The sequence below is a fragment of the Pipra filicauda genome, unplaced genomic scaffold (genome assembly GCF_003945595.2).
Source record: "Pipra filicauda isolate LSUMZ 115617 unplaced genomic scaffold, ASM394559v2 scaffold81_size6448238_pilon, whole genome shotgun sequence".
Taxonomy (NCBI): Eukaryota; Metazoa; Chordata; class Aves; order Passeriformes; family Pipridae; genus Pipra; species Pipra filicauda.
Genome location: NW_024104998.1, coordinates 5,936,419 through 5,960,494, shown reverse-complemented (window position 1 = coordinate 5,960,494; position 24,076 = coordinate 5,936,419). Strand labels below are relative to the sequence as shown.

General features: G+C 37.4%; 1 protein-coding gene across 7 annotated transcripts in view; it reads right to left on the bottom strand.

Moving 5' to 3' along the window:
* The window catches only part of ST18 (ST18 C2H2C-type zinc finger transcription factor), a 232,199-nt gene that overhangs the window by 7,260 nt on the left and 200,863 nt on the right, over positions 1-24,076 (bottom strand). For all 7 annotated transcript variants that reach the window (XM_039390422.1, XM_027728145.2, XM_027728148.2 and 4 more), the window contains 8 exons: positions 18,553-18,798; positions 12,780-12,895; positions 9,435-9,497; positions 8,566-8,634; positions 3,563-3,625; positions 3,396-3,476; positions 2,139-2,360; positions 49-137 (listed from right to left, as the gene is read on the bottom strand). In XM_039390422.1, the coding sequence (XP_039246356.1) occupies positions 49-137; positions 2,139-2,360; positions 3,396-3,476; positions 3,563-3,625; positions 8,566-8,634; positions 9,435-9,497; positions 12,780-12,895; positions 18,553-18,798 (949 nt within the window). The remainder of the gene's footprint in view (positions 1-48; positions 138-2,138; positions 2,361-3,395; positions 3,477-3,562; positions 3,626-8,565; positions 8,635-9,434; positions 9,498-12,779; positions 12,896-18,552; positions 18,799-24,076) is intronic.

Sequence of the window (24,076 nt, the reverse complement as noted above, 5' to 3'; positions counted from 1 at the left end):
CCTTCTATCTAAATAAATGTCATCATCGTCTTTTACAAATCTCCTTACCGCCACTTGCTTTAAGCTTGATAGTCATTAATTCTTCTGAAATTTTGCCCTTTTTTATGGTTTGTGCATTCAGAGGACAACCAGACAGGCTGAAACGGATAGGAAAAAAAAACATTAGCACCCACTTGAAAATGGCAACAATCCTTTCAGGCGATATTATCATGCACTTGGACAGACCTCTGTACCTAAGGTCACATCAGTATCTCCATTATAGTACAGCTTCGGGGAATGACATAACTCATAAAGAGCCATTTAACTGTATATTGCAGCTTGAAATTGGTACAGAAATCTCAACCTATAAGTAAACAACTCTTAAGCATATTTCAAAATAATCAAAATAGCAATGGCAGCTACAGTTATGTGAAGATGCATTTACAGAATTCTTGAAGTTCCAACACTTATGAATTGTTTTTATTGAGGGATTGTGCTCCAGAGGAGAGGGACAGTATGGTCCTATGAAACGGCAAGTTTACTATCCTAAAAAAATTTAATTAATAGGATGATTGCCATGGTGCATAATTATTGGATCATTTTGTTGATACATAATAATGATCAATACAATAATAACTCTGGATATACCCTGTAGGCTGTAATAGCTTTTTAGAATGGTTCTATTATATAGTCAGTTTGCTTTTTAACCACTGTTCACGTTAAATTACATTTTGCTATTTCAAAGCTTACAATTTCATCAGCTGGTAATTATCTGAGGCAATTTTTATAGCCCACTAAAGGGCTAAGATGAATTGCACTGCCTTAATACTATCTATATAAATAACAAGGAAGAAATACCCATATGCTGAAGAACTGGCAGAAGGATTTGTATTCAGATGTAGCCAAGTAAGGAGTGAAGGAAAATTTTGTTCCACAAGAAAATGGTTGATTTGTGTGTGTGTGTGTGTGTGTGTGTAAAAATTGAAAACAAAAATCCTAACAGACATGGCATTTCCACACGGAAAAAAAAATAATTCAAAAGCAAGCAAGCTTTTGTTGGCTTAGCTAAAAACTATACAGGGAAAGATGCTAGTTCTTCAGCTCTAAATTACTGCTTATTATCTCTGCCCAGAGCAGATAGCTAACTGGAAGATTGTCTCAAAGCCATGAGTTACTTGTTAGGTTTCAAATGTCCTAGGAAAGGATATCATATCACAAAGCTATATTTGCTTGTAACATCTTGAGTGTTATTCAGCCTTATGTAGGACAGAAGTCATCTGTACTCTGAGTTGCAGCCAACTAAAATACTATTTATGCTACTTGCTTAATTAGCTAAAGTTTACACTACTGTCCTGATGTAAAGACTTTAACAGGGGATGTAGATCATAAAATTAGGATAACATTGGACTCTGACTGAATTTATTCAAGTCACCTTGGACATTCTTGTATTGCAAAAGTTGGTTCAGAGTGTTACAAAGAAAGCAAAGGAGATAGAGAATGTAGACTTAATTCCTGTTAAAGATAGAAAACTAAACTTGGCAGATATTAATTCAGATATTATAGCCAGATTCTTTGAGTAGTATTGATTGAATACAGTCAGCTTATACTAGTGTTGTCACAGTGATAGCTGGTGTTTATTGTTATTGGTTATATGTGTGACTCCTTCTTTGTAAGGTTAATTTTCTTTGTAAGATTGTCATAACTTCAAACTTTTTAAATCCATATGAGTTCTGCATGCTTAATTTTTTTATGTGTGTCTCTAGCTGTTTAAATACAAAGTTTATGAAAACAACACGAAATGAATGCCGTTAGGCTAAAACTTTTCTGGTGACATTTAAATGATATTTCCATTTTCTTTTAAAGATGTGCAGATACAAATCTATATTTCCCTAGGAAAGAACTCTATTTAATTTTAAACTGTGTAGGCACTGTGCTAATCTGAAGACCTAGGAAAGTCATGCTGCAATGGGAACATAGAAAAAGACATAAAAGTTTAAGTCTCTCAAAGTAATTCTGTTTTGTATCACTCTAGCTGCAATGTAAACCATGTTGCTATTTAAAAGACTTCAACACAGTTTATTCTGGCTCTAACCTCACACGTTGCCAATTCAACAGTGGATTGTTAAGGAAAAATGAGAAGAGAAAACACAAAGTTATACCTTCTGTGGGTGACAAAAACATTATTAACATGACCCAGCCCGTTGCAGCCTGGCAAAGGACAGTGTGGCAGCTCTTGTTTGTTCAGTTTCCAGGATAGTGAAGACCCATTGACGGGACTCTCCTTCTGTCTCTTGGCAGCCAAAGGACAACCAGAAGCAGTGCGATGAGAAGTGTATTTACCTGATATGTGACCTTGGCCATCACAGCCTATCACTGGACATCTACAGAAACACAGCAAAAGAATCCCTGTTTTTGCTGGAGAGAGCAGACGAAGACAGTCTCAAGAAAGTCTGAGAAATTAATTCCAGCTGCCTCTGCTACTTTGCATTAATGGATTTAAGACTTGGTCCCTGGTGGCACACTGTACCCGAGCATCCAATTCCTGACAAAATGAGTTATGGAGGTTCAGTTGATCTTAAGATAGGGCAATTTAAAATACAGTTGTAGAGACTAAGAAAATAAAACATTCATTTAGATAGTTTTTTACTAGAAAAAAAATCAAAATTCTATTACAGGCAATAAATCACACTTCTTCAACTGTATGGAAGGTCAACATTCTCTCCTCTCTATCTAGGTTTCTGGTATGAAGCAGAGGGTGAGTTCTGTACCTGGAAAACTTGTATGCAAACCCATGCAAATATTTGTAAAGAAAGGATATGGATTTTTTGTGCTGCTCTGTCAGCATTATGCAGTTTCTCATATTAAGCTAGTATTAAGGACAACATTGCAAGCAACTTAGTCTTCACATTTATATTCTGGTAGTTATCATTTACAGATTTTAATAGAATGTGCATTCAAGCTGGGGATGTAGTGAATCTCTGTTGAATTTCCACTTTAAGTGAAATTCTAATATATACATAAAGACATGAGACTTACGTATATTTAAATCGTCTGGGATATATTTTGAAAGTATCACTCTGATTTAATTAGCTGACATGATTCACCTCAGGCAGTAATAATTTTCCTTCATTTTGCCAATTTTTTTCAACTGGGTGGTACTTTCATATTTAAAATATTCTTTAAAATAATTGGACCAATGCAAACAGATATAGCAATCCTTCCTCACTGTTCAGTCTCCTCAGTGATGGACTCCACCTGCTTCACTAGAAGCAGAAACACTTGGTTTCATTACAGCTCTAGGCACTATTCTCACATGGTTCAGATTAACTGGGATATCTCCCATCATCCCTCGTCCTGAACTTTTACGGGCTATTCACCCCCCTCCACTGGTGGTGGATCATTGTTTCCGTACTCACTTAAGTTCAGGATCTTCTTTTTCTTCCTTGGTAGGAGTCACTTTGATACCTCCTTTCCTGGCACGAGGACAACCAGATAAGCTGAAAGAAGCACACAGAATAAAAGCCACCTGCTGCTAGCTGAGAACCCTGAGCACTGCATCCCCATGTGATGGGACGGGTTTTACCTTCTGTGGGATGCATAGTTCCCTGTTACGTGGCCAGAACCATCACAGCCAGGTGTTGGGCACCTATGGAACAATACAGGAAGCTTACAAAATATGGCCTCGAAGATTTTTTTTTTTTTAAATGAGCAGATTCTTTTTGGGGGGGGCTTTCTTTTTTTTTTGCCCTTTTTTTTTTTTAATAACAGCTTTAGTAAGGAATGTGAAATATATTGCATAGAATGTGTAAATTTAAATAGTTTATAACACTGTTTGCATCAAACATTTTTCCTTGTACAGAATCAAAGTTACAAAAAGAAAAAATGCAGCTTGATATTGATAGATTTGTAAATTTACTGTTATGTGTTTGTTTGTTTGCTATTTTTATGATGTTTTCAGGTACAGATATAAATAAGCACTTTGCCACTATTTACAGAAAGGAAAATGGAAGCAGTGAAGTAGTTTTGCTTTTGAGCATCAGGAGATGATAGCCAGAATTTGAATTTAATAATTTGTATGTTCTAGCACTGTAAGCATACCATGGGACCATCTCTATCTAGCACATGATTCAACTGAGTTTTCAGCTGGGCAATTGGATTATGCTTATGTCTCATAGTTCAGGGGTTTCTGTGTGTGTGTGCAACAAACAAGTCTTTCCGAGTATGAATGTTTAATACTGAAACATCCACACAATAAAAAGAAACAAAACCTGCCCATTACTGTGTTTTTACCAGTGGTCTGGCAGGGTGGGCTTCTTGCTTGCTGTTCATACATGAAGAACGTGCTCCAAAAGCCAACTGGAGTCAGTAGGTCTTAACACTAACTTCTGGAGCAGGACCTCACTGGTAACACTTTCTATCTCAGAAGTTCAGAGATGGTTTCTTTTTTTTTTTCATTTAGGCTATTGTATGTTTGTGAGGTGGTTTGATTTAGGTTTTTTTCAGAGAAGAGAAACACACCTCAGCATACAAAGCAGCACCAAAAATATTTAGCTTTATAACATATGTCAGCCTTTTCCATGCTTCTGTATTATACAGCACAAAGTTCTTATACTAAGCACCCCTAAGGGACTTTGAAATGCTCTGATTTTTACAGAGTATCACAGTTACAGAAAGAGTTGTGCCAAATAATATTGTACTGAACCATTAAGGAAACTTTCATTTTTCAATATGCTCTTAAGGGCCTCAGTTGTTACTGAATCTTTCCTGACTTAAAGTGATGAGTGATTTCATCTAGTCATTGGTAGGCTGCCATGGAAAACACCTACAAACAGAATTGTAATAGCACATCTGAGTATGCAGGTGCATCTCTTCACAGATTATTTAAAACTAGTTTTCTGCGAACAATTAATTTGTCAAAAATCTGATTTCTTTTGGACATGAACAAATTTATGCATTGATTCAAGCAGAATTCAGCAAATAATTTCAAATGAAGAAAGGGGTGACTTTTTTTTAAAAGATAATGTCAAAACATTTCATGATGACATTTTGTGAACAAAATATTTTGGCAGAATGACATGCCTCGCACTGACAGCAAAGGTAAGGGTGTGGGTTGCAGAGTGCCAGATTTGCTCGACTGTATAGCACTGAATGTTGACCTATCTGAGTGTGGGACAAGGACTGGGCACAATGTCAGTGGAGCAGGCAGCAAGGGCAGATGTCTGGAGAGTGTGAATGCTCACAAGTAAATCCAGAACACCTGCCAAATACCATGGATATTAATTTTGGCTACTTGTTTTATCAGATGATCACAGATAGAAGAGCTGTTTGCATACACTGGAGGTGGACTTTAATTCAGCAAAAGCTCTTTGTGTGAGACATTCAGATCTAAGAGTCTGAGAGTTGTGGACTTAAAAAAAGACACTGAACTAAATTTTAAATCACCCATCTGTATTTACCACTTCTGGCAGCAGACAGATTTCACAACCAGATTGGAATACAAGCTATTCTTGAGGTCATTAAAGATTTGAGTCTGAGATATTACAAATACTGATGGAATTATAAGGTGATATTTCAGGTGGACTACCGACAAATCAGTAAAAAGCTTCATTAGCAAGAGTCTTAAGCTTGACCACTGGGTTGGGTTTTCCAAATATTGGTTATATCTTTGTATGGATTGTGAAATTCCACAGCACAAGATACATCAACAACGTATTGCCTTACAGTCAGTAATACTCTTGATCTTCATCAGCTTTTAAGTGGCTGATGAGTTTGAACTGGTGCCCCAGCTTAGGGAGTTGTACTCTGTTATGGATTCCTGTGCAAAGCCAAGAGAATCAGATTTATGTTGAAGGGCCAGAGGCCTCAGGAGGTCAAAATAAAAGATGTCAACTCTCAAGTGGGTGTAGGTTACAAATTCTTTTACAATTCTTCCAAATTTGTTCTTCAGAAATAAATCTCTCAGTGATTTCATATTCATATTGCAAATAGGCATTGAGTGCCTGCTATTTTGTCCCCTTCTCCCAGAGGTCTGTTTTATCTTTAGGAAGATGAACTACAACTGCATGTAAAATTTAAATACTGTGCTGCAGATCTAGGAGCATGTCTGGTTCTTTCGATCCCTCAAAAACTCACAGGGTATGAACTGTAGTTAAGGCAAACCCATTGAGATCAGCTGAGAAAACCATTAACTGAAATACATCATGCTGCCTATGGAATATGTATCAATATCAATGTTTTCTGCGAAACCTTTCTAGAAGAACTGCTAGAATGTCTCCTAAAAATTGACATTTAACCACTGTAAAAACTTGTCTAAGGATAGGACTGACCACCTATTTCTCAAAGTTTCTGAACTTTGTAAATATCTCTCTAAAGTACACATTTAAGATTCTTTAAGGCTTGATTAGCCTTTGGTGAAATAGGATGTCAGCCACGATTATCCCTTATAGCTTTAAAATCTGAGTCATCATCAAGGTCAGTATGTTTTAAATTGACCACCTCAGATTACTCTAAGCAGCAAGAATCCTCAGATAAAATTTTCTTGAATCTGACTCAAAGGCCCACTTTCTGAGCAGATCTTCCTTATTTCCAAACTGTGGATCACATGCAAGCCTTGTATCTTTGCTGGCATAGAGATTCATAATTAAAGCCAAAATCATATCTTGATACTGGCAAATTAAACATGAATAACATTTGGAAAAAAATACACAGCTTTTTCATATTCATGCTTAACTACATGAGGGTACTTTCCTGGCCTGATTCTATGAGCATTTATGCCCTCTGCTCACATAGCAATACTGAAATTAACTATTGATATCACTATAGTGTTCTATACAGTGCAAGCATGACTGCAGGTTTTGGCATAAGATTTCTTTTAGCCAAAAGCAGAGTTTTGTTCAAAATTTCACCTGAACTATGTTTCCAAGAAGCTAAAATAAGGTGGTACATTTGTGGAAAATAATTTTATTTAGCACTTTTTCCTTTTGCGAATTGTCTGTGAACAGATTTTGATTTTTGCTCTTTTTCTAGTTAATTGAAATTAAATGCTAAGTGCGTTATGCAACATATTTCTGTCTGTGAAATGTCCATGAACTTTGACTTTGTCTTTCACAACTCACTTATTATACATGGCGTACAGTGTGCAGTTTGTCATTTAAGTCATATGCTGTTGCTCCTCTTTCCTTATGGCATGACCAAAACTCTAGAAGCTTTAGTGGAAAAATAACCATATTGGTATGCAAATTTACTTATTCACACATGAATGGAGGGGGGGTGGTGGTGCATGAGGAGCAACTATTCAAAATATTTGTGTGAGTGTCTCTGTATGGCAGAAAGCCAACAAAAGCAGGGACAAATATACATGACTCAGCAAACTACTTCAAATTTGTCAGCATTTTCACAAGTCAGTTCCTTGCTTCTTGTTCTGCTCTTAGGAAACAAATTGAACCTCAATTTTATACCTTTTGAATAAGTCGTGTCAAAAAATGAAGCATTGTGTCAATCTGCCAGTTTACCTACTGGCTTTGGGAACTGCTTTGGACAGTTTTCTGTATAAATGGCCTTTCTTTACCAGTTTGCTGCATCTCCTGTACATCCAATTCCATAGATACCATCAGTTCAGCATTTCATTTATAATTCAAGCAGTCAGCCTAAGGAATAAGACCACTAACATTCGATCTGGGGAAGATAAACACTGAGTCAAATCTAAATGTAGTTACTCCTGCTATTAACACCATTAAAAAGCATAATAGTGCCATGATCAGATTTATGTTATATCTGGACTAGGGATGAACCTAAAGGACAGAAAGGACAGTCATGGGATTCTCCCTTTTTTTCATGCATTCATGAGTTTTTCCAAGCCATCTATTATGGGGTCCAATTTACAAGTTGCAGAGGGAAAGCTATGAAAGAACTCTAATTACCCTTTCCTTTTCCCCACATCCTTATTGACGAAGCCAATTCATAACTAGATGACTGGTTGCCAGTGCCTCTCTTGACTACAGATTTTTGAAATATTCATATGTCCCTATACATCTGTCTATATAGCAGAGCCTGCACAGTCCTTTTGTAAGTGACATTTCATGGTGAGAATTATGCCAGCACAAAATCATATGACTTGATGTCTGCTTCAGTGACATTAAACTCATAGTATAGGGTAGTGAATAATAAAAAAATTATTTGCAGTAATTCTAGTCTCATTTTTAGATTTATTCTAAATAGATTTATTTCTAACTAAATAATTCCAATTTATTCTATCTGGATCAGGCTGAGTTGTTTGCCAGATCACTCTTACATGTTAGATATCTTCTATTTCTCTCTGATTCAGAAGTACTGGGAGAGCTGCATCTCTCCTAGTGTTTACAATTTTTTCCCCCAGGTCCTGGTTAATTCATGAAAATGAAGGGGTACAAGAATGAAGAACAACAAATGGAGAAAAGTAAACTTTATTTCACTCAAAAGCTTTCAAACCAATTCTCTTCACATTTCAGACAAATATTTGACATTGCTCTCAGAGCATTTCAAATAACATAGGGAACATAATGATTGAAGGTAAAAAACAATAACATTTGTGCAATTTTCAATACTTACTTGAGCTCCTGAGAATTAGCAGCCATAAGGGATTTTAATGTCTTGTCAGCTAATGGGCACCCAGAAACACTGAAAAGAAAATTCTATGTGTAATATTTTACTAAACCAAAACATTTATTTTTTCCTAAAACATCAACCTCCAGACAATCTATGACATAATGTGTAAAAAGATACTCTCTAATATATGCTCCTGGCAAAAGAGGAGCACCCAATATAAGACTGTGGTTCTTAAATAACAGGAAAAAATTATCTAGTTAGGGACAAAGGTTTTTAGCCCCTGTAAAACTTAGCATGAGGAGGCAATGGTACACAGAGTCCATCTTTTATGTTTCGTACATGAAGGACAGGTAGAGGATCTGGTCCACGTGGCTGGTAAAGACAGAAAATGCTTCCATGCTGCTCCCAAAGGAAAAGAAGGAAATTATTGTTGCAACCCCTAGGTTGACAGTAGGCTATTTATTCTGAGGAAAATATTTAACATCCTCAGGTTATAATAGTAGGTCTATGAATTTCAAAGCCATTCATAGAGAGAGATGCATAAACCTCATTTATAATCACATGCAACAGCATCTGTGTAGAGACTGCTTGTACACTTAGGGAAATGCAAACTTTACTAAAGGACTTATCTGCAAGTCTCAGCTAAGAAATGCAGCTACACTAATAAGCATATGCTGCTTAACTCTGCATCAGTGGTTCGAGTCCAAATGTTCACAAACATAACAAAATCAGGAAAAACAGCCACATTTCTGTATGGATTATTTTCTGCAAATTACTTCTGAATACTTATCATGGTTAGCATAAAAACATTCAAAGATACATTAGCCAAAAGCAGCTCTATTTCCTGTTCTAGACTTCCTGTTGTTTCTTACCTGCGGTGTGAGGCGTAGTTTCCTGTTACATGACCGCTACCATCACATCCTGGAGTTGGACAGCTATGCAAAGAAGAAGCAATGAGAAATTAGAGTATGTATAGTACACCACATATATCACCATACACAGCAGTGAATTATGTAATGATCCTTAGGGCAATCACATTCGTCATTACACATTTCAACACTATCATGACACTGCAAAAAACTAGCAAAACTTCACTTCTATTTTTTAAATATTATTTGAAGCACAGATTAAAAGAATTTTTCCTATTTCCACAATGCAAACAAGTCAAAACCTTATTTTTTATCAATGCAGTGTTAAACCATCGTGCTTTGATAGATATTTTGGTTACAATGTGGGTTATTAAAAAGATAAGTTCATTATTGTTAAGAAATTTTGACAGCAATTCATAACGTTAATGCTGAAGTTTCTGATCTGATCTCCTGTATAACACAGGCCAGAGGACAGTAATATTCAAAATAATTCCTTGACTTCTGACTAAAATAAGGGACCCTCTTTAGAAACACATCCGATATTTATTTGCTGATACAAGTGAGAAATTTGGTTACGGTTGCTTGCAGAATGGAAAGCACCTCAAGCTGACACAGGTGAAGTTCAGAATGAGCACATAAGTTTTTCAAGATGTTTCAGAGCTGAACTGAGAAGTGATACAAAGGTGGTTGTTGTGGTTTAGGAATGGTACTCCCCAATTCAGTGCTCCCATTGAGACTCTCCAAACCATGTGCTGCTCACTTGATACACCAGCCCCACCCCTTTCCCCTCCCCTTACAGGGAGCTGGAGAGGAGAACTGGAGGCACAAAAGGTGCACAGGTTGAGATAAGAACAATTTACTGAAAACAGCAATGAGATAAGAAAATTAACAGTAACAACAACAATACTAATAACAAAATGTACAAGATAGGCCAACAAGTCACACATGGTTGCTCAGAACTGGCATTATTCCCCCGTTCCCTGCACCACGCTCTACCAGAAGGAATCCTTTCTCCTCAGGAGTGTCTTCCTTTCCCCTGCCCCTGGCAATGATGTGAGGTGGTATAGAATAACCTCCAGATCCTAACCATGCCTTCTCCTGGCTACTGCCAAAATTAACCCTGTCCTGGCTGGAACCAGGACAGTGATGTACATTTAGCAGAACAGATGCCAAGAGTTGGAGGTATGCTTGACCTGGAGAAGATGTTAGAGCTTCTGTTTTTCCTCAGCCCTTCTTCAGTCATAACACTGAATTCATTTATCAAATTGGAATACAGTTCTCTGCAAAAGGGCAAAGATATCAAGAAACGCAACTTGTACATGGAGGGTGAGGTGAAATAAATATACCTTTGCACAGTACTTTAAAACCTCCTAACACTAATGCTTATAAAGAATGGTTTTATTTCACTGGGCATATGGATAAAAAGGGCAAGCAGGTGCTGTACAAAAAATGTTAGCTAGTTCTCCATGCTAATGAACAAGGGGTGCCTGAGAAGCTCACCTGGCTATTTTCTCTGAGTGGCAGAATGTTAGGAGGTTTTTCAAATCTGTAAAAAAGCCTTAGGAAGACATCATCCTCATTTTCACAGCCCATTTCAACCTGAGCAATGCAGTTATGGGCAACAGAATTAACATGTAAAAATAGAAAGCAATGCTAGAAGGAGGTATCGAACAACAGTTCACTGCAACTGAGCTAACCACGTTAGAAAATTTTTCTCTGCAAGTGTTTATGTCATTTTAAAAACTTCCTCATGATGGAGCCAGCTGTACTGAATTGTTCTGTACAATTTCTGAGCTCAATGGGGTCATAGAAACACAGTCTGATCCCTATATTACCTATGGATTCTTCTGATAAATTAAAATTACTTCTTGTTTAATTTTCTTCACAACTACATTTTCAATACCTATTTCTACTCACTGTTTGAAAATAATATAGTAAAACCACTGTAAGCTGATCAATGCCCTAGTATGTTATTATTGAGGAGAGTAGAAAAGTATTTTACAGACATCTCAAAACAGGTCAATATCACAAAGGAATAAATATTCCAAAAGAAAAGCCATTAGTCTCCAGCAAATAAACTCTCAGTGATTTTTGTATGCATTTGTTTTAGAAGAAGAGGCAAAACAAACCTGACCTGTAGCAATTTAGGTCATGAACTACAACTGCAGATATAATGTGGTGAGTAGACAACATGCAGACTGCATGACATGAGGTGAAAGAATCACTCTTCACAGCAGCTTGCCCCAGGGAAATGTAAATTCTAGAGACATAGTCAGATCTAACTGTTTCAGTGCCACTGAGTCTGGAGAGCAGGACACAAGTTGCTGGAATGTGACTTGTTTATTTACGGGTGAGCCTGTAGTGATATGTTATAGACTATCATTACTAAGTGATGCAGACCTCACTTTTCTGAAGAGACCTATTCTAGTTTGGGACAAAACGTACTAAAAATGGTTGTTGAGTCCTAGTTGACTAGTACAGTGAAAACTCTGCGTTGATATCAAAATGATGTTGACATGAACCCAAAGGGATTTTCTGAAGAGCCTAGATGAGATTTTAAAAAGTGGCCAGTGTTAGGGTCAATTTTATGAACAATTTAGCTTGGAACAATTTTAGTGAACAATTTAAACTGAAACAAGATGTTGCATCAGAAAGATTTGATAGAATTTATTTTCAGTTTTAGATAGGAAAATTTTGGTAATTAAGACAGAACAAATGCATCTCAGTACTTGGGAAAACAGAGTATTAACCTATTCTCCTGGAGTGTGAATTTGGTCATCCACTGGATTTTCGGCAGGACAGAATAACTAACTCTTCTCTGAAGGTAACAGATGAAGGACATAAACATAGATTTCCTACATGTTAGAAAAAAACCTGGGACAGTTTCTATCTTGTATTTTGTCTTTTTATGAACTCTACATGTTTCCTGTCTGAGGAATCCTGACCACTTCGATGCAAGCTCTCACCAACGGATCTGTAGTGATAATTGTTCAATTAAAGTTTATTGAATTATATCAGCAGAAACAGAGTCAATCTGTAACATGCTATGAAACTGTGTATTTTGTAGAAGGAACCCACTTGTTACCTATCTATCTGAAGAATTAGTGGCACTCAGTATAATGTCAGTCATGAATCTGTCCAGACATCCAGGCGTACCCTGGCTTGCCTCAGCTCCAAATCTCACTTCTATCCAGTTGCACACCCAAAATGTGGAACTAAGTACCTGCAGGGAACTGTGCAAGTCTCCCTGCTCAGCTCCTACAAATCTACTCCAAACCAGAAGTCAGAACAACCATGTAGTCAGTCTTTACCAAGGCAAAGGAAAATGTGGCACTTTTTGTGACTCACGTTATGAGTTCCTTTTTGAGATCTCTTGAATGGAGCTTGGGTTTAGGACTTGGTATGGAGACGTCTCCTGGATACTTCTTTTCCTCCATATTTTCTGGAGAGTTCACTGGATCTTTCTGAAATATTAGATGAGAATGTGACAAAAGGTTACTCTCTTCAAGTCGTCCCATGCGTTCAAGAAATAATTTGCCATGGCAAGAAGAAAACCTCTTGTAAAACTTAAAAAAAAATAAAGAGAAATTAAAAAGAAATGATGGAGACAAATTAAGAAAGCTTAGCACATCATAGTTTCAGGTTCTAATAGGTTGACTTCTAAAAATGTTGTGAAAGGATTTCTGAAGGCAAATGCTGGTTTAAGCTGTACAAAGGGAAAATTGAGTTTCAATTTATAAAATGGTGATAAAGGCTAAAGAGAAGTACATAGAGAAAATAAAACCGGTTGTTGAATATATAGAGGCAAACAAGACTTTGGCAAGTATGTTCTTGTTTTTTTCTGTGTAAGAACATCACTGAGTTTTGTATACAGTTGATATGAGGACCGTTGTACTGTGAATTATAAAACTGCAACCATAAATTTTAAAGAAATTACTGTTTTACGTAAGCATATGTAAATGCAAAGCTTTTTAGATCCGTAGAACGGAATGGCTTGTTATCTTATTCAGAGAGCAGATTCTTGTTAAAATAAAAATCATGAGAACAAAACCACTTTGAAGTTTTCTTAGTAGGAGGCTGCTAAGGGTAGTTCTTGATTTCTACTAGTTGTATATCAAAATTATCACTGCTGCTGTTTGGTGAATGGTATGAACCATGAGCGTTCACTCCCTTGGGAAGGCATTTTGGGAATTTGGAGTCCTGAAAGGAAATTACATTTTTATTTTCTGAAAAATCTCTTTGATCACTTCAAAATAGCTTGGTTTATACTGTTTTGAGACTTAACGCCTTCAATTATCATTATTCTTATGAAAGATAAGTATTTCCTTTCTGGAGGGATGCTGTGTGGCTATTTTATCATTCAAGAGTTCTCTAAATCCTATAGCATCAATTATCAAACCTCTATTAATCCCTTCTGGGACTTCATGCTGGTTTTGTGATTCCATTCCAATACCCAGATAGGTATTGCCCAGAGATTACCATCTGTGGGAGCAGAAACTGCTGCCTGTGGTTGAAAGGAGAAGGTCCCAGCTCCTGCTAAACTCATGGGGCTGATGCTCTGGGATTGTGCAGCTGACAAATGTGCCAGGACAGAGGGACAGGGATGTCTGCAGAGCTGTTAACACAGAGTGGAGGGCTGAATAGAATCTGGACTGAAAATGGAGATACTGCCTAATGGGACTTGTAAGCTCTGCAGGGGTGTTTCTTCTGATAAAGCTTCCATATGGTCCTCAATTCTGGCAGCTCATCTTTGCCTGTTTGGAGGCTGGATCCTCAATATGACTTCCTTCTGCTTTCTGCTATTGGCTACCTACAGTCTACTGAAACTCACACTATCCATACATATAGAAACAATGCCATATTATTGCTACATCGATTACTACTGATTTTTGCAACCACATGTGTGGGGTTAGTTTGTTTGGGAATAATCTAATCTGCTACAAATATAGAAAGTAAAAATAGATATGTTCAGCTTTCACAGTAATTATCTAGTAATTATTTTAGATAAATATAAAACCCCTCATATGTCTCAGGCTTTTAGAATTTTATTTCTAAAGGAAAACTTCATATAAGGAGCATTAGAGAAAAAAACTATGAAAGGTCTTGACAAAATGTTAGTACAGAAATAATAAATGGTTGAAAGTCCTCTAAACATGGAAACTAAAATGCTAAAATACAAAACTGGAAAAATGGATGTCAGCTTTGTTCAAGATTCAAGAAACGTCAAAGACACTTTTCCAAAGTTGAGTTAAATCTTGGTTTCCGTGACGTATGGTGGTGGTTTTGCCCCTGCAAGCCACAGAATGTGGATTTGAACTCCTGACTACTGCTGTCCACAAGTTCTGACCTACCTTTCTTACAAACACATAATTGCAAGCAGGGATCATCACCAGTATAAGTTACTGTAAAATCAAAAGCTCCCCAAAGAAAAAACAAAATGGTAACCCTCTGTTGCCAGCTGGAAGGGATCAGATGTCAAAATAACTCCAAAAAACACAGGTAAAATGGTTTCCTATTAATTTAATGGAGGTTGAAGAAGGCCACCTTATCGGTTTCCTGTCTAACAATTAACTGACAGGCTATATCTGTATCACTGAACTGAGGACCAATGCTGTGTTTCTAAAAATTCAATGCATGCCTTGGCTGGATCCTAACTGCGTATCAAAACTGGGGCCCACAACAGCCTCTTCTGCTACTCAGATGTAGAACTGAGAGAAGTCTGGAGTAGGTTGTGATGAAAAGACCCCTCTGACACTCCACTGCGATCCTGAGCTGTGTGATGGACCTCAGAAGGCACATGCAGCACACCAGAGTAGCCACCACTGTTTGGGCTGCAGGATATATTAATATTTTCATATATGTAACTTGTGTTCTTTATCTCACACGAAAGATATCTCTTGATCTTTTGCTGGTGATGGACCAGGAACTTGCGTTTGTTTGAGTTTTTCATCATGTCACTGTTTGATACCCGTTGCACAGACTAGACTAGTGGAGAATTATGTATATCAAGGCTTGACAAAATGCTACAGTATTGCAGTTCACAGCTTCATTTCATGATGTTTCACTGAGTCATTTAACAAAAATAAGATTTCACAATGAAAACTAACATGAGTACTACAGCCACCAGTGACACTAGAGGGTTTAGAATTGAAGTATTTTCATTTTCTATACTGATTTCTTTTTCAAATCTTAATAGTAAATTTCCTGAATTGAGTTATTAAGATTTGTAGTTTTTTTGAATGGATAGCTTTACGCACACACATACATACATACATACATACATACATAAGCATCAATAGTTTTATGGTAACTCCCCTTTTGAAAAATAAAAAATCTAATAAGGAACAAAGTGTGAATACAGTTTTTTTTTTCATTTCCCAGAATGAAGGAAGTATATAGACATTTAAACAGGTGACTTCTTCAGCACAGTCTTAGCATCTTGGGGACCACTTGATATCACTCAACAGCATGAAATCTTCAGATGTGTAGAAGCTGCAAAAGTAGCACAGTGCAAAGGAAATGTAGGCAAAAAATGCCAAAATTCTGCCTTTCTAGGACCTTACATCATTAAATGTGGCCCAAAAGGGATTGCATCTCTGAAACACAGAAGATCAGAAAAAAAGATCAAATATTTCTTGATCCTCTGCACTTAAGACTGAGAGTAGAGCATCATGTCTTGGTTTATGTGCTTCTCCAGCTACTTAGCTTAGATAATCCTTTGGGAAAACACCTTTAGCGTCTTCCACTTTCTGGTGTATTAGGTGATGGTTGTCACAGCTAGTCAAGTCCAACTGTATATATAATTTTTTCTTTTCCTATTTGAATGGATTTATAGTTAAATGCTATCAAAAATCTGACAAATTCTAGACTAAAGAAAAATCAGAACCAGACCCATTAGTCCAAACACCACTATTTCCTGCAAAGAGCATGTGTATATCCGTGCATGCACACCAAAGAAAGCAAGCAATGATACTCCATTAATGTACAGATGGAAGTTTATATTGATTTCAGCAAAGACCAGAACATAATGGTAACATGAATAACAGATAATAGCATCTGGCACTTTTAACATTTTTAAGCCCTGAAATCTTTGGAGAACTGACAGTTGAACTAACTGACAGCTCTAGTTATTTCTCGGCGCTTTCCTTTTGGAGAGATTTTGAGCTTTTTCCAAATTCAGATTTTTTTTTTTAAGGGGGCATCTGGACAGGCTATTTTGCTGAGAAGGAGAGAGACAATATTTTCTGGAAATTACCACCAAAATTAAGCAACTGTTGTGCATATGAACCAGATAACAATGAATTAGAAATAGATATCATCAGTCATTTTCTTTGCATGAGGATAACTGCCAGTCTTGATTTTGAAAACAGAGCCTCTGGCCCTGACATCACTGGACATATCAAGGCTCCCTGGGATGGCAAAAGCTCACAGCAGAGATCTGGGGCCAGATCTTCAATTAGGGACAAACTATACAGTGTCAAAGCACTGAGTGCAAGGGGCAGCAGAGCCTGAGTGCATCAGGCCATTATGTCTTATCATGTTGTTTAGTTGCCTCCAGCTCCCTGTGCTGGGCAGGAAAACAGCCAGACACCCATCACAACCTTCCAAAAGCCAGGCATGGGTGGGGGGCATGTGGAGGTGCTCCTGCCTTGGCTCTTCTGCTGAGCTGTGGTGGCAGCAGGGAGAAAGAGTGTCATGACAGGCCCCCTGCCAAGTCTGTGACACCTATTGATCCCCTGCAGCAAGGCAGTCAGTCCTTTAAAGCTTGCTCCTTTACCAGCATGAATGGGGAAGAGCCTGAGTCCCCAGCCTCCTACCTCATGTCCAACCCATTCCAAAACCCTGATATAGGGATTGTGCTCTCATTGGTGAGCTAAGAACCATCATTAGCCCCAAAGAAGGGACTGCAAAGGGCTCTTCAAGACAACCTAGCCTTCAAGAAGTGTAAGTTTTTTCAGCAGTCACATTGTAACAGACTACCCAGTGCTGATTGACTTTTTTCTTCAAACGACTGAATTATCTTCTAATTTCGGGTGGTTTTGGAATTAAGGCCTGGATCCCCTAATCTCAGTCCTAAATACTAAAAGCTAGTGTCAGTTTTGATATTTCAACAAAAGGTAATTTCATAATAAATATAATGTTCAAATGCTATTCTTTTGTATATAAAACCAAATGGGGAGTAAAGTATTTGAGGCTGTATAAAACCTCCTAACTGGACATCTTTTAGTCTGTTTCAGAAAGCTATAACGTAGGCTTGTCCACGTTAATTACCAGGATTTTGTCTTATTAGGTTTTTAAAGATCTGGTGGTCCCTTCCTGATTTAACAAAAATGCAAGCAGTCCATATTCTGACAGTCAAGCTCAAGAGAAATTAATAAATCCAAACTTGCTAGCAGGATAGAGAAATACAAAGGAAAGACTGATGTAGATTATGCTGCTTTGTTGTCAACAAAGGGTAAACAGATATGTAAGAGCAAAACAGAAACAAAACCAAAATCAAGACAGTTATCGAATTGGAAGTGGCACTCTAGAAGATTAGTCATAGAAGTTTCAAGTGGAGATCTAAAGCTTACTAGAAGAGATTTCTTGAAGTATGTTAAATGTAAATAAAAAGTTTTCCACTGAAAGAATATTGCAGGCAAGGTTCTAAGCACGTGTTTTAAATGCTTAGATTATGAGTTATCTGGAATTATGAAGAGTTGGTGTGGAAAAACTGCTTTTTGTTTCAGCATGAAAGAACTGCCTTGGTTTGATTTTGTTTGTTGGGGTTATTTTTGGTTTGTTTTTCTTTTTTACCCAGTGATCCCTAGTCCATTTGGGTGTATGTGCTACAGGACTGAGCCATTGGAAACAAAATTTAAAAAGCAATCTCTAATGATGGATACTTTTGATTCCCTTATCTTAGAGACTTATAGACATTAACAAGCAGGCTCTGAGAGAAAGATTTTTCAAAGTGAGTAATGATTTTTTGTGCCATATCCAAGAGACGACTAAACCAGCTCAGTGTTCACAAGCCTCTACCTGTGGAAATTGATTCCCTTTAAATGCACTAGATGGTCCCTAAGACCATCATATGGTCCCTCATTCAAGGGAAAAAGTCATTCAGAAACTAAAAAAATACCTCTTTTTCTTCTTCTTTCCTGCCATGGGTCTTGCTGTAGTTGATTGGTGTATCCCAGCCTTCCTGTTCACAAAGAGCCTGGTAGAAGGCTGCATTTACCAGGATGCTGCTTGCTTTGAAAGGAGAAGAGGAAGGAGTGGGAAGTGCTGTGCTGGAAGAAGTGAGAGGCATAACTTTGTCTTGGCTGCGATTCTTTTTCATGCTCAAATCCAGAGTGCCATTTTCATCCACTTCTATCTCAGCTCCCTGACATGCAACAGGAAATAGAGACATGTTTAGATATGGACATGGTAAGGCTGTAAAATAACCATGTGTTGCTTTTAAAGGATAAATATAAATGCACGCTTTTATTTAAATTTATCTGAATCTAAACCCAGCTTTTCGATTTATGTCAGTTAATGTCCAACTCTTAGGCAGACTTAAGGGTAGCTTCAGTAATGGTGTCCTGCATCTCAGCTTAAACACAGTAAGTAGAATTTAAATAAGATGCCTTAAACCATAACCTATACACCCTAAATCTAGTTTTATTTAAAAAAAGTTTAGCTTTAAATCTTCTTGATCTTTTCACTCTTACAGAGAACTATGACCCCAATTCACAGTTAAAAGCATTAATGCATTGTTTAGGTCATCAACAGCATTACTATTATATATCCTCCCTTCCCCCACACCCTGGAAACATTACAACATCTGCATCATGGGGGGAAAAGGAGGGGGGAAGAAATATGTCTAAAAGTAACACAATAGGAGAAATTTTCACTAGGGTTTTCTACATCACTTTAGATAACATATTGCCTTAATCATAATTTGACTAGGCCACTAAGGCACAGGTATGTACTGAGACCACTTGAGTGAGAGGTACAGGAGGGTCTTGAGGAGGTTCTCCCTGATGGAGACTATCTGCATGAGTTAACAAAGCCTTTGCTACCTGGAAAGTACAGCAAAGAGCAGCCTCTAATTGCAGAGGTGTGTGCAGTTTGGGGAGAGACACAACTTCTCTTTCCAGTCTGTCAGAAGCTCTTATATCAGCTTTCAGAGCAGCTTCTGCTCACAACAAGGGGCAAGTGATGCTTGGCTGTACAAGAACAAGAAAAGGAAACCTCACTATCCTGCCTCACCCTGCCTGATCCCAGAAAAAGATGACAATCTCCTCTTGGAATGATAAAAAGCTGCTGAAAGTGCGGCTTACTAATGGAAGCAACAAAAAATTTCCCTTCATGCTCAATATGTTATGCTGTATATTGACAGATTTTTTTTATATAGAGATGAATACAAGACTAGTCCTTGCTGTTGCCAACAATTACTGAAGTTAAGTAGGGGAAGAGATAAAAGGTGGCTTCTAGAGGAGTACTCGGTAGTCTAGTTCAGTGTGTTGCCCTGAATAAGGTGGAAAACATTTAAAGACCATGGAGATAAATAGCAGTGTCCTACATCTACACATAGAATACTTTAATTAACACTGCTCTTTGCCTTCCTCTTATTGCCATCACTGCTATTTTTCATTTGTATCACCACAAAGCTCAGATAGCACTTGGGAATTTGGGGCTAGATATGGTAGGTGCTGTATAACTGTAGGAGGCAGTTATATAAACAAGATTTCCTACCTTAAGAAATTTAAAAGTAAACTAATAGTGTAAGTGAATCACCTAGAAGTTGTGTTGCAAACAGAAAAGAGACAGGTATGTCCAGGGGGTAAGTTTTTCCATCTTTCTTAGACCTCTTCCTCAGGAAGACACTGGCAGAAAGAGTCTCTTTCTCTTTCTTCCCAATAAATATTGCTGGGGTTTAATGATTAGTTAACCATTTAGTGGTTAAAGATAGGACAGTAAAACTTATCCTTGCTCAAGGATCTTAAAAACAGTTGCGGTGAAACAGGGAATTCTCCCCCTGTGCTGAAAGTGTGACATGGCCACTGTAGTTGGACTACGGGTGTAAGCTTTCTTCATGCAGCCCTATCTTTTATCACTACCAGTGAGGACTCATTTAAAGATAAATCGTTTTAATCAGAAGGAAATTTCTGGTAGAAGATAACAGTTTAGGGCCCAACAACTTCTCCTCACTCAGACAGCCTGACTCCATTTTGTATCCAGGAGCCCAACACAGATGCCCACCTAGACCGAAGCGCTACCAAGCCATCTGCTTGCCCCTGGTTCAGAAACTCAGGCATCTCTTATGTTTGCTTCTCCTGCATAACAAAGTTCCCATTTTCAATCACACAGCTTAAAAAGAGAGATGTTTTATTATATTTATGGGAAGTAAATACACTTCTAATATGTTCATACTAAGACGCTTTGGTTATATCTTTCTACCCCTTTTTAGTAAATAGTTTAATCTCCTGTGATAGTTTTAAGCCCTGAATTTGACAGTGCAGCTTATCCTGGATAATAACTTACTAACCACAACATCTTATGCCATCTGTATAATATCAAATACATTTTTATACCAGCATTAATAAACCTTAGTTACAAAAATCCAAGATATTAACTATATCAGTGCCAAGCGCACACTCCAGGATCTGACAATATAGCTCTGCCATGATCACCCTAGTGTTTTTTGGCTTCATAGCTGACATGTAACTATAGCAATGAAACAGAGCTACAGTAATCAAGTTTAATGACCAATGTAAAGTAAAATGCTAAATATTGTAGTTGCTGACATTTTTCATAATAAAAAAACTTGGGTTAAGTCTGCACAACCAACATTCACATAAAATTCCAGACCTCTGTGACAGATGGCTTAGGAAAGGAAGCCATGTGACTGGGCTGTGGTAGTTTTATAGTGCAAAACCAATAAATAGTGCAGATTCTCTGTCACTGACAAAATATCAACTACTCGGAAGGCAACAGCAACAACAAAAAAGGACAAAAACCAATCAAGGTCCCTTCCTCAATGCAACTTATCACAGAACAATATCAGAAAATCATTGTCTCTGAGAAAAAGATACCATTAGCCTCCACAAGGAGCTCTGGCTGATAAGCAGAACATTTCCTAACATGGATATTTAAAGCTTTCTCAACACTTGCCTGAAATTCATGTAGAAGTTGGGTTGTCCAACACGTACCTAATTCTAATCAGAGAAAGCTGGGTTGTGTGTTTGTGAAGTAGTGTGCAGATGGGGTTTGAGTGAGCTCACAGATGCACACAACAATTAAATAAAGTCATGGGAAAAATATCCCCCTTTGCCCATTGCAGGATGGATCACACGTTTACAGCATGGCTTTTTATTCAGAATGATATAAAAGAGCTATTGCTTTGCTGCCTTCATAGCAAACTCCAAATGGCAGAGCAAAAAGAAGGAAGTCAGAGTTACTGCTCCAGTTTGTATTCCTACTCTCATCCTACCCTCCTCTCAGTATGTCTCCTTTGCTTGTTTTACCACATTTATTTTTATATTAATTTTAAAATGGAACTAAAAAGACAAAAATGACAAATGGAAAAAATGCTAGAGCAGTGCTACGACATACTGACAGAAAATGGCACTCGCTATGCTTAGCTCAGGTTTGTAAAGGCTGTGTTCTCAGTGGAGGCAAGATCTTATTACTGTTGACTCTTGTGCATGTGTGAACAGGCCTATATTTATCCATTTATCATGACATATTTAAAATATAGCTACCAAAACAATGTAAACTGTTCTGACTCTTCCTTAAAAATATAAACAAAACAAAGATGCAAGTGTGTCTTATTATTTCCTAACTAATATTAGTTTGCAACTGTGTAAATCTTTGGACCCTAATTTTGTTCTTATTTACATTTACATTTACACTGGCGTAAGCCAGGAAAATATCCACTGAAGCAATGAAGAAAAATCAGTGAGTGTAAGACGATACACGGTCTCTATCCACTACAAGTGCTTTGTACTTTAAAGTCAATCTTTCTTAGCCTCCTTTATTTCATGGAATAAATATTACAGAATATTTTCTAGTATTTCATTAAGTCTTGTCCTTAGGAATGTACTACAACAGCTAGGACAATAAAGGATTGTGGGGTTTTGTGCTAAATTTCTCCTGAATTTTTCCATATGCTTTTGGTCCCTCTGATCGCTCACAACATTTAATATTCTCCAGTGTGTCTCCAGTAATGATTACAAGTTAAGCTTTATCTCATAGCTGGATCAGAAAGAGTAAATTATTGTGTCTGCATGGATCTTATTTCAAACCTGTGACATTAGGGAGATTGTATCATGAATTTAAGGGATTGTATGTATTCTTTGGTTGGCATCAGCCATACAATTTAATACTAAGTAAGTCCAAAGAAACAACACGATCAATGATTTTGCATTCCCCCCAGCAGTTCAGTCTGGTTTGGAAAGCTCAAAAAAGCTCTTAAGTTCTGGTATTGGGAGTAACTTTGAGACTTGTATCTTGCCATGTGTATACTGTGAATATAGTGAATAGTGAATAGTATATAGTGAATACTATTCTTAATGCAAGTCCATCCAAAAGAGTACAATCTTTTCTATTCCCAGCCAACAAAAACATGTCCGCCTGGTCCTCAGCTCTTCACACTTTAATTTAAGCAATTTAGTCCTTCTGCAGCAAATTAAAACACTAATTTGAGTCGAAACAAGAAAACTTGTAACAGCCCAGCAACATCTGAGACAGGAATGGAGTCTCAATTTCAGCCCAAGGCAGTTCACAAATTAAAAAAAGCTAGCCAAGAAGGTACTCAGAGAGCAATATGCACAGCACCATTACAGGGTGGTACCTTGAATGATTTTTCATCCTGTATTTAGGTTTTAAGGTATTTGGAGTAAAGTACTGCCTGACAAACATGCTGAGTACTAACTACATTTTTTAAATAATTGATGGAATTATCACCATCATCAATATCCAAGAGTTGAGAGATGACATAATTTTGTTCAGAAACAGACTTTGAACTTTAAACGTTTTTAGCAAGTGTCATTTTTTTGTTTTCTTTCAAGGCATAGTGTGCATATGCCATTTTGTCTAAACAGGTGGGAAAAACACCAAAACAGTCAACAAAATATTTGGCAAGCAGTAGTGATGAGGATACAGATAAGCTGTACTGCTTGCAGCTACCTCTGTGAGACGTGTGTGGTAAGGGTTGTAAACAGGGGAGATCCCTGGGAGTTCTGATGATGTAGACTCTTGCACATGCTAGAAGCTGCAGGCTAAGCCTTCTAGGGGAGCCCTTCTGTTGACTTCAAGGGGACCTGAAGGAACCTACATAAACTACAAATCAAAAGCAACCAGGAGACTGGTTTGGGGTACTGACTGTATGAGAATTGGCTGATCAGGATTATAGTCAGGGGAACAGTTTGCTGCATCCCCAGGTGGAGGTTGAATGGCTCAGACAATGTAACATTACGTGGTATTCATTATTTTTGAAAAAAATATCATCAAGGTATCTGGTGGTCTTAGTATTTTTTATGCAACTGATAGATAATTAATGAAGCTTTAGGATTCATTTTGCTGCTCATTTCAGAATAAATTTATGCTTTAAATTGCTTCAATTTTAAACCATAATTTTTAAGCTTGGGATATTTGTCAGATCCCCTTGCACATTA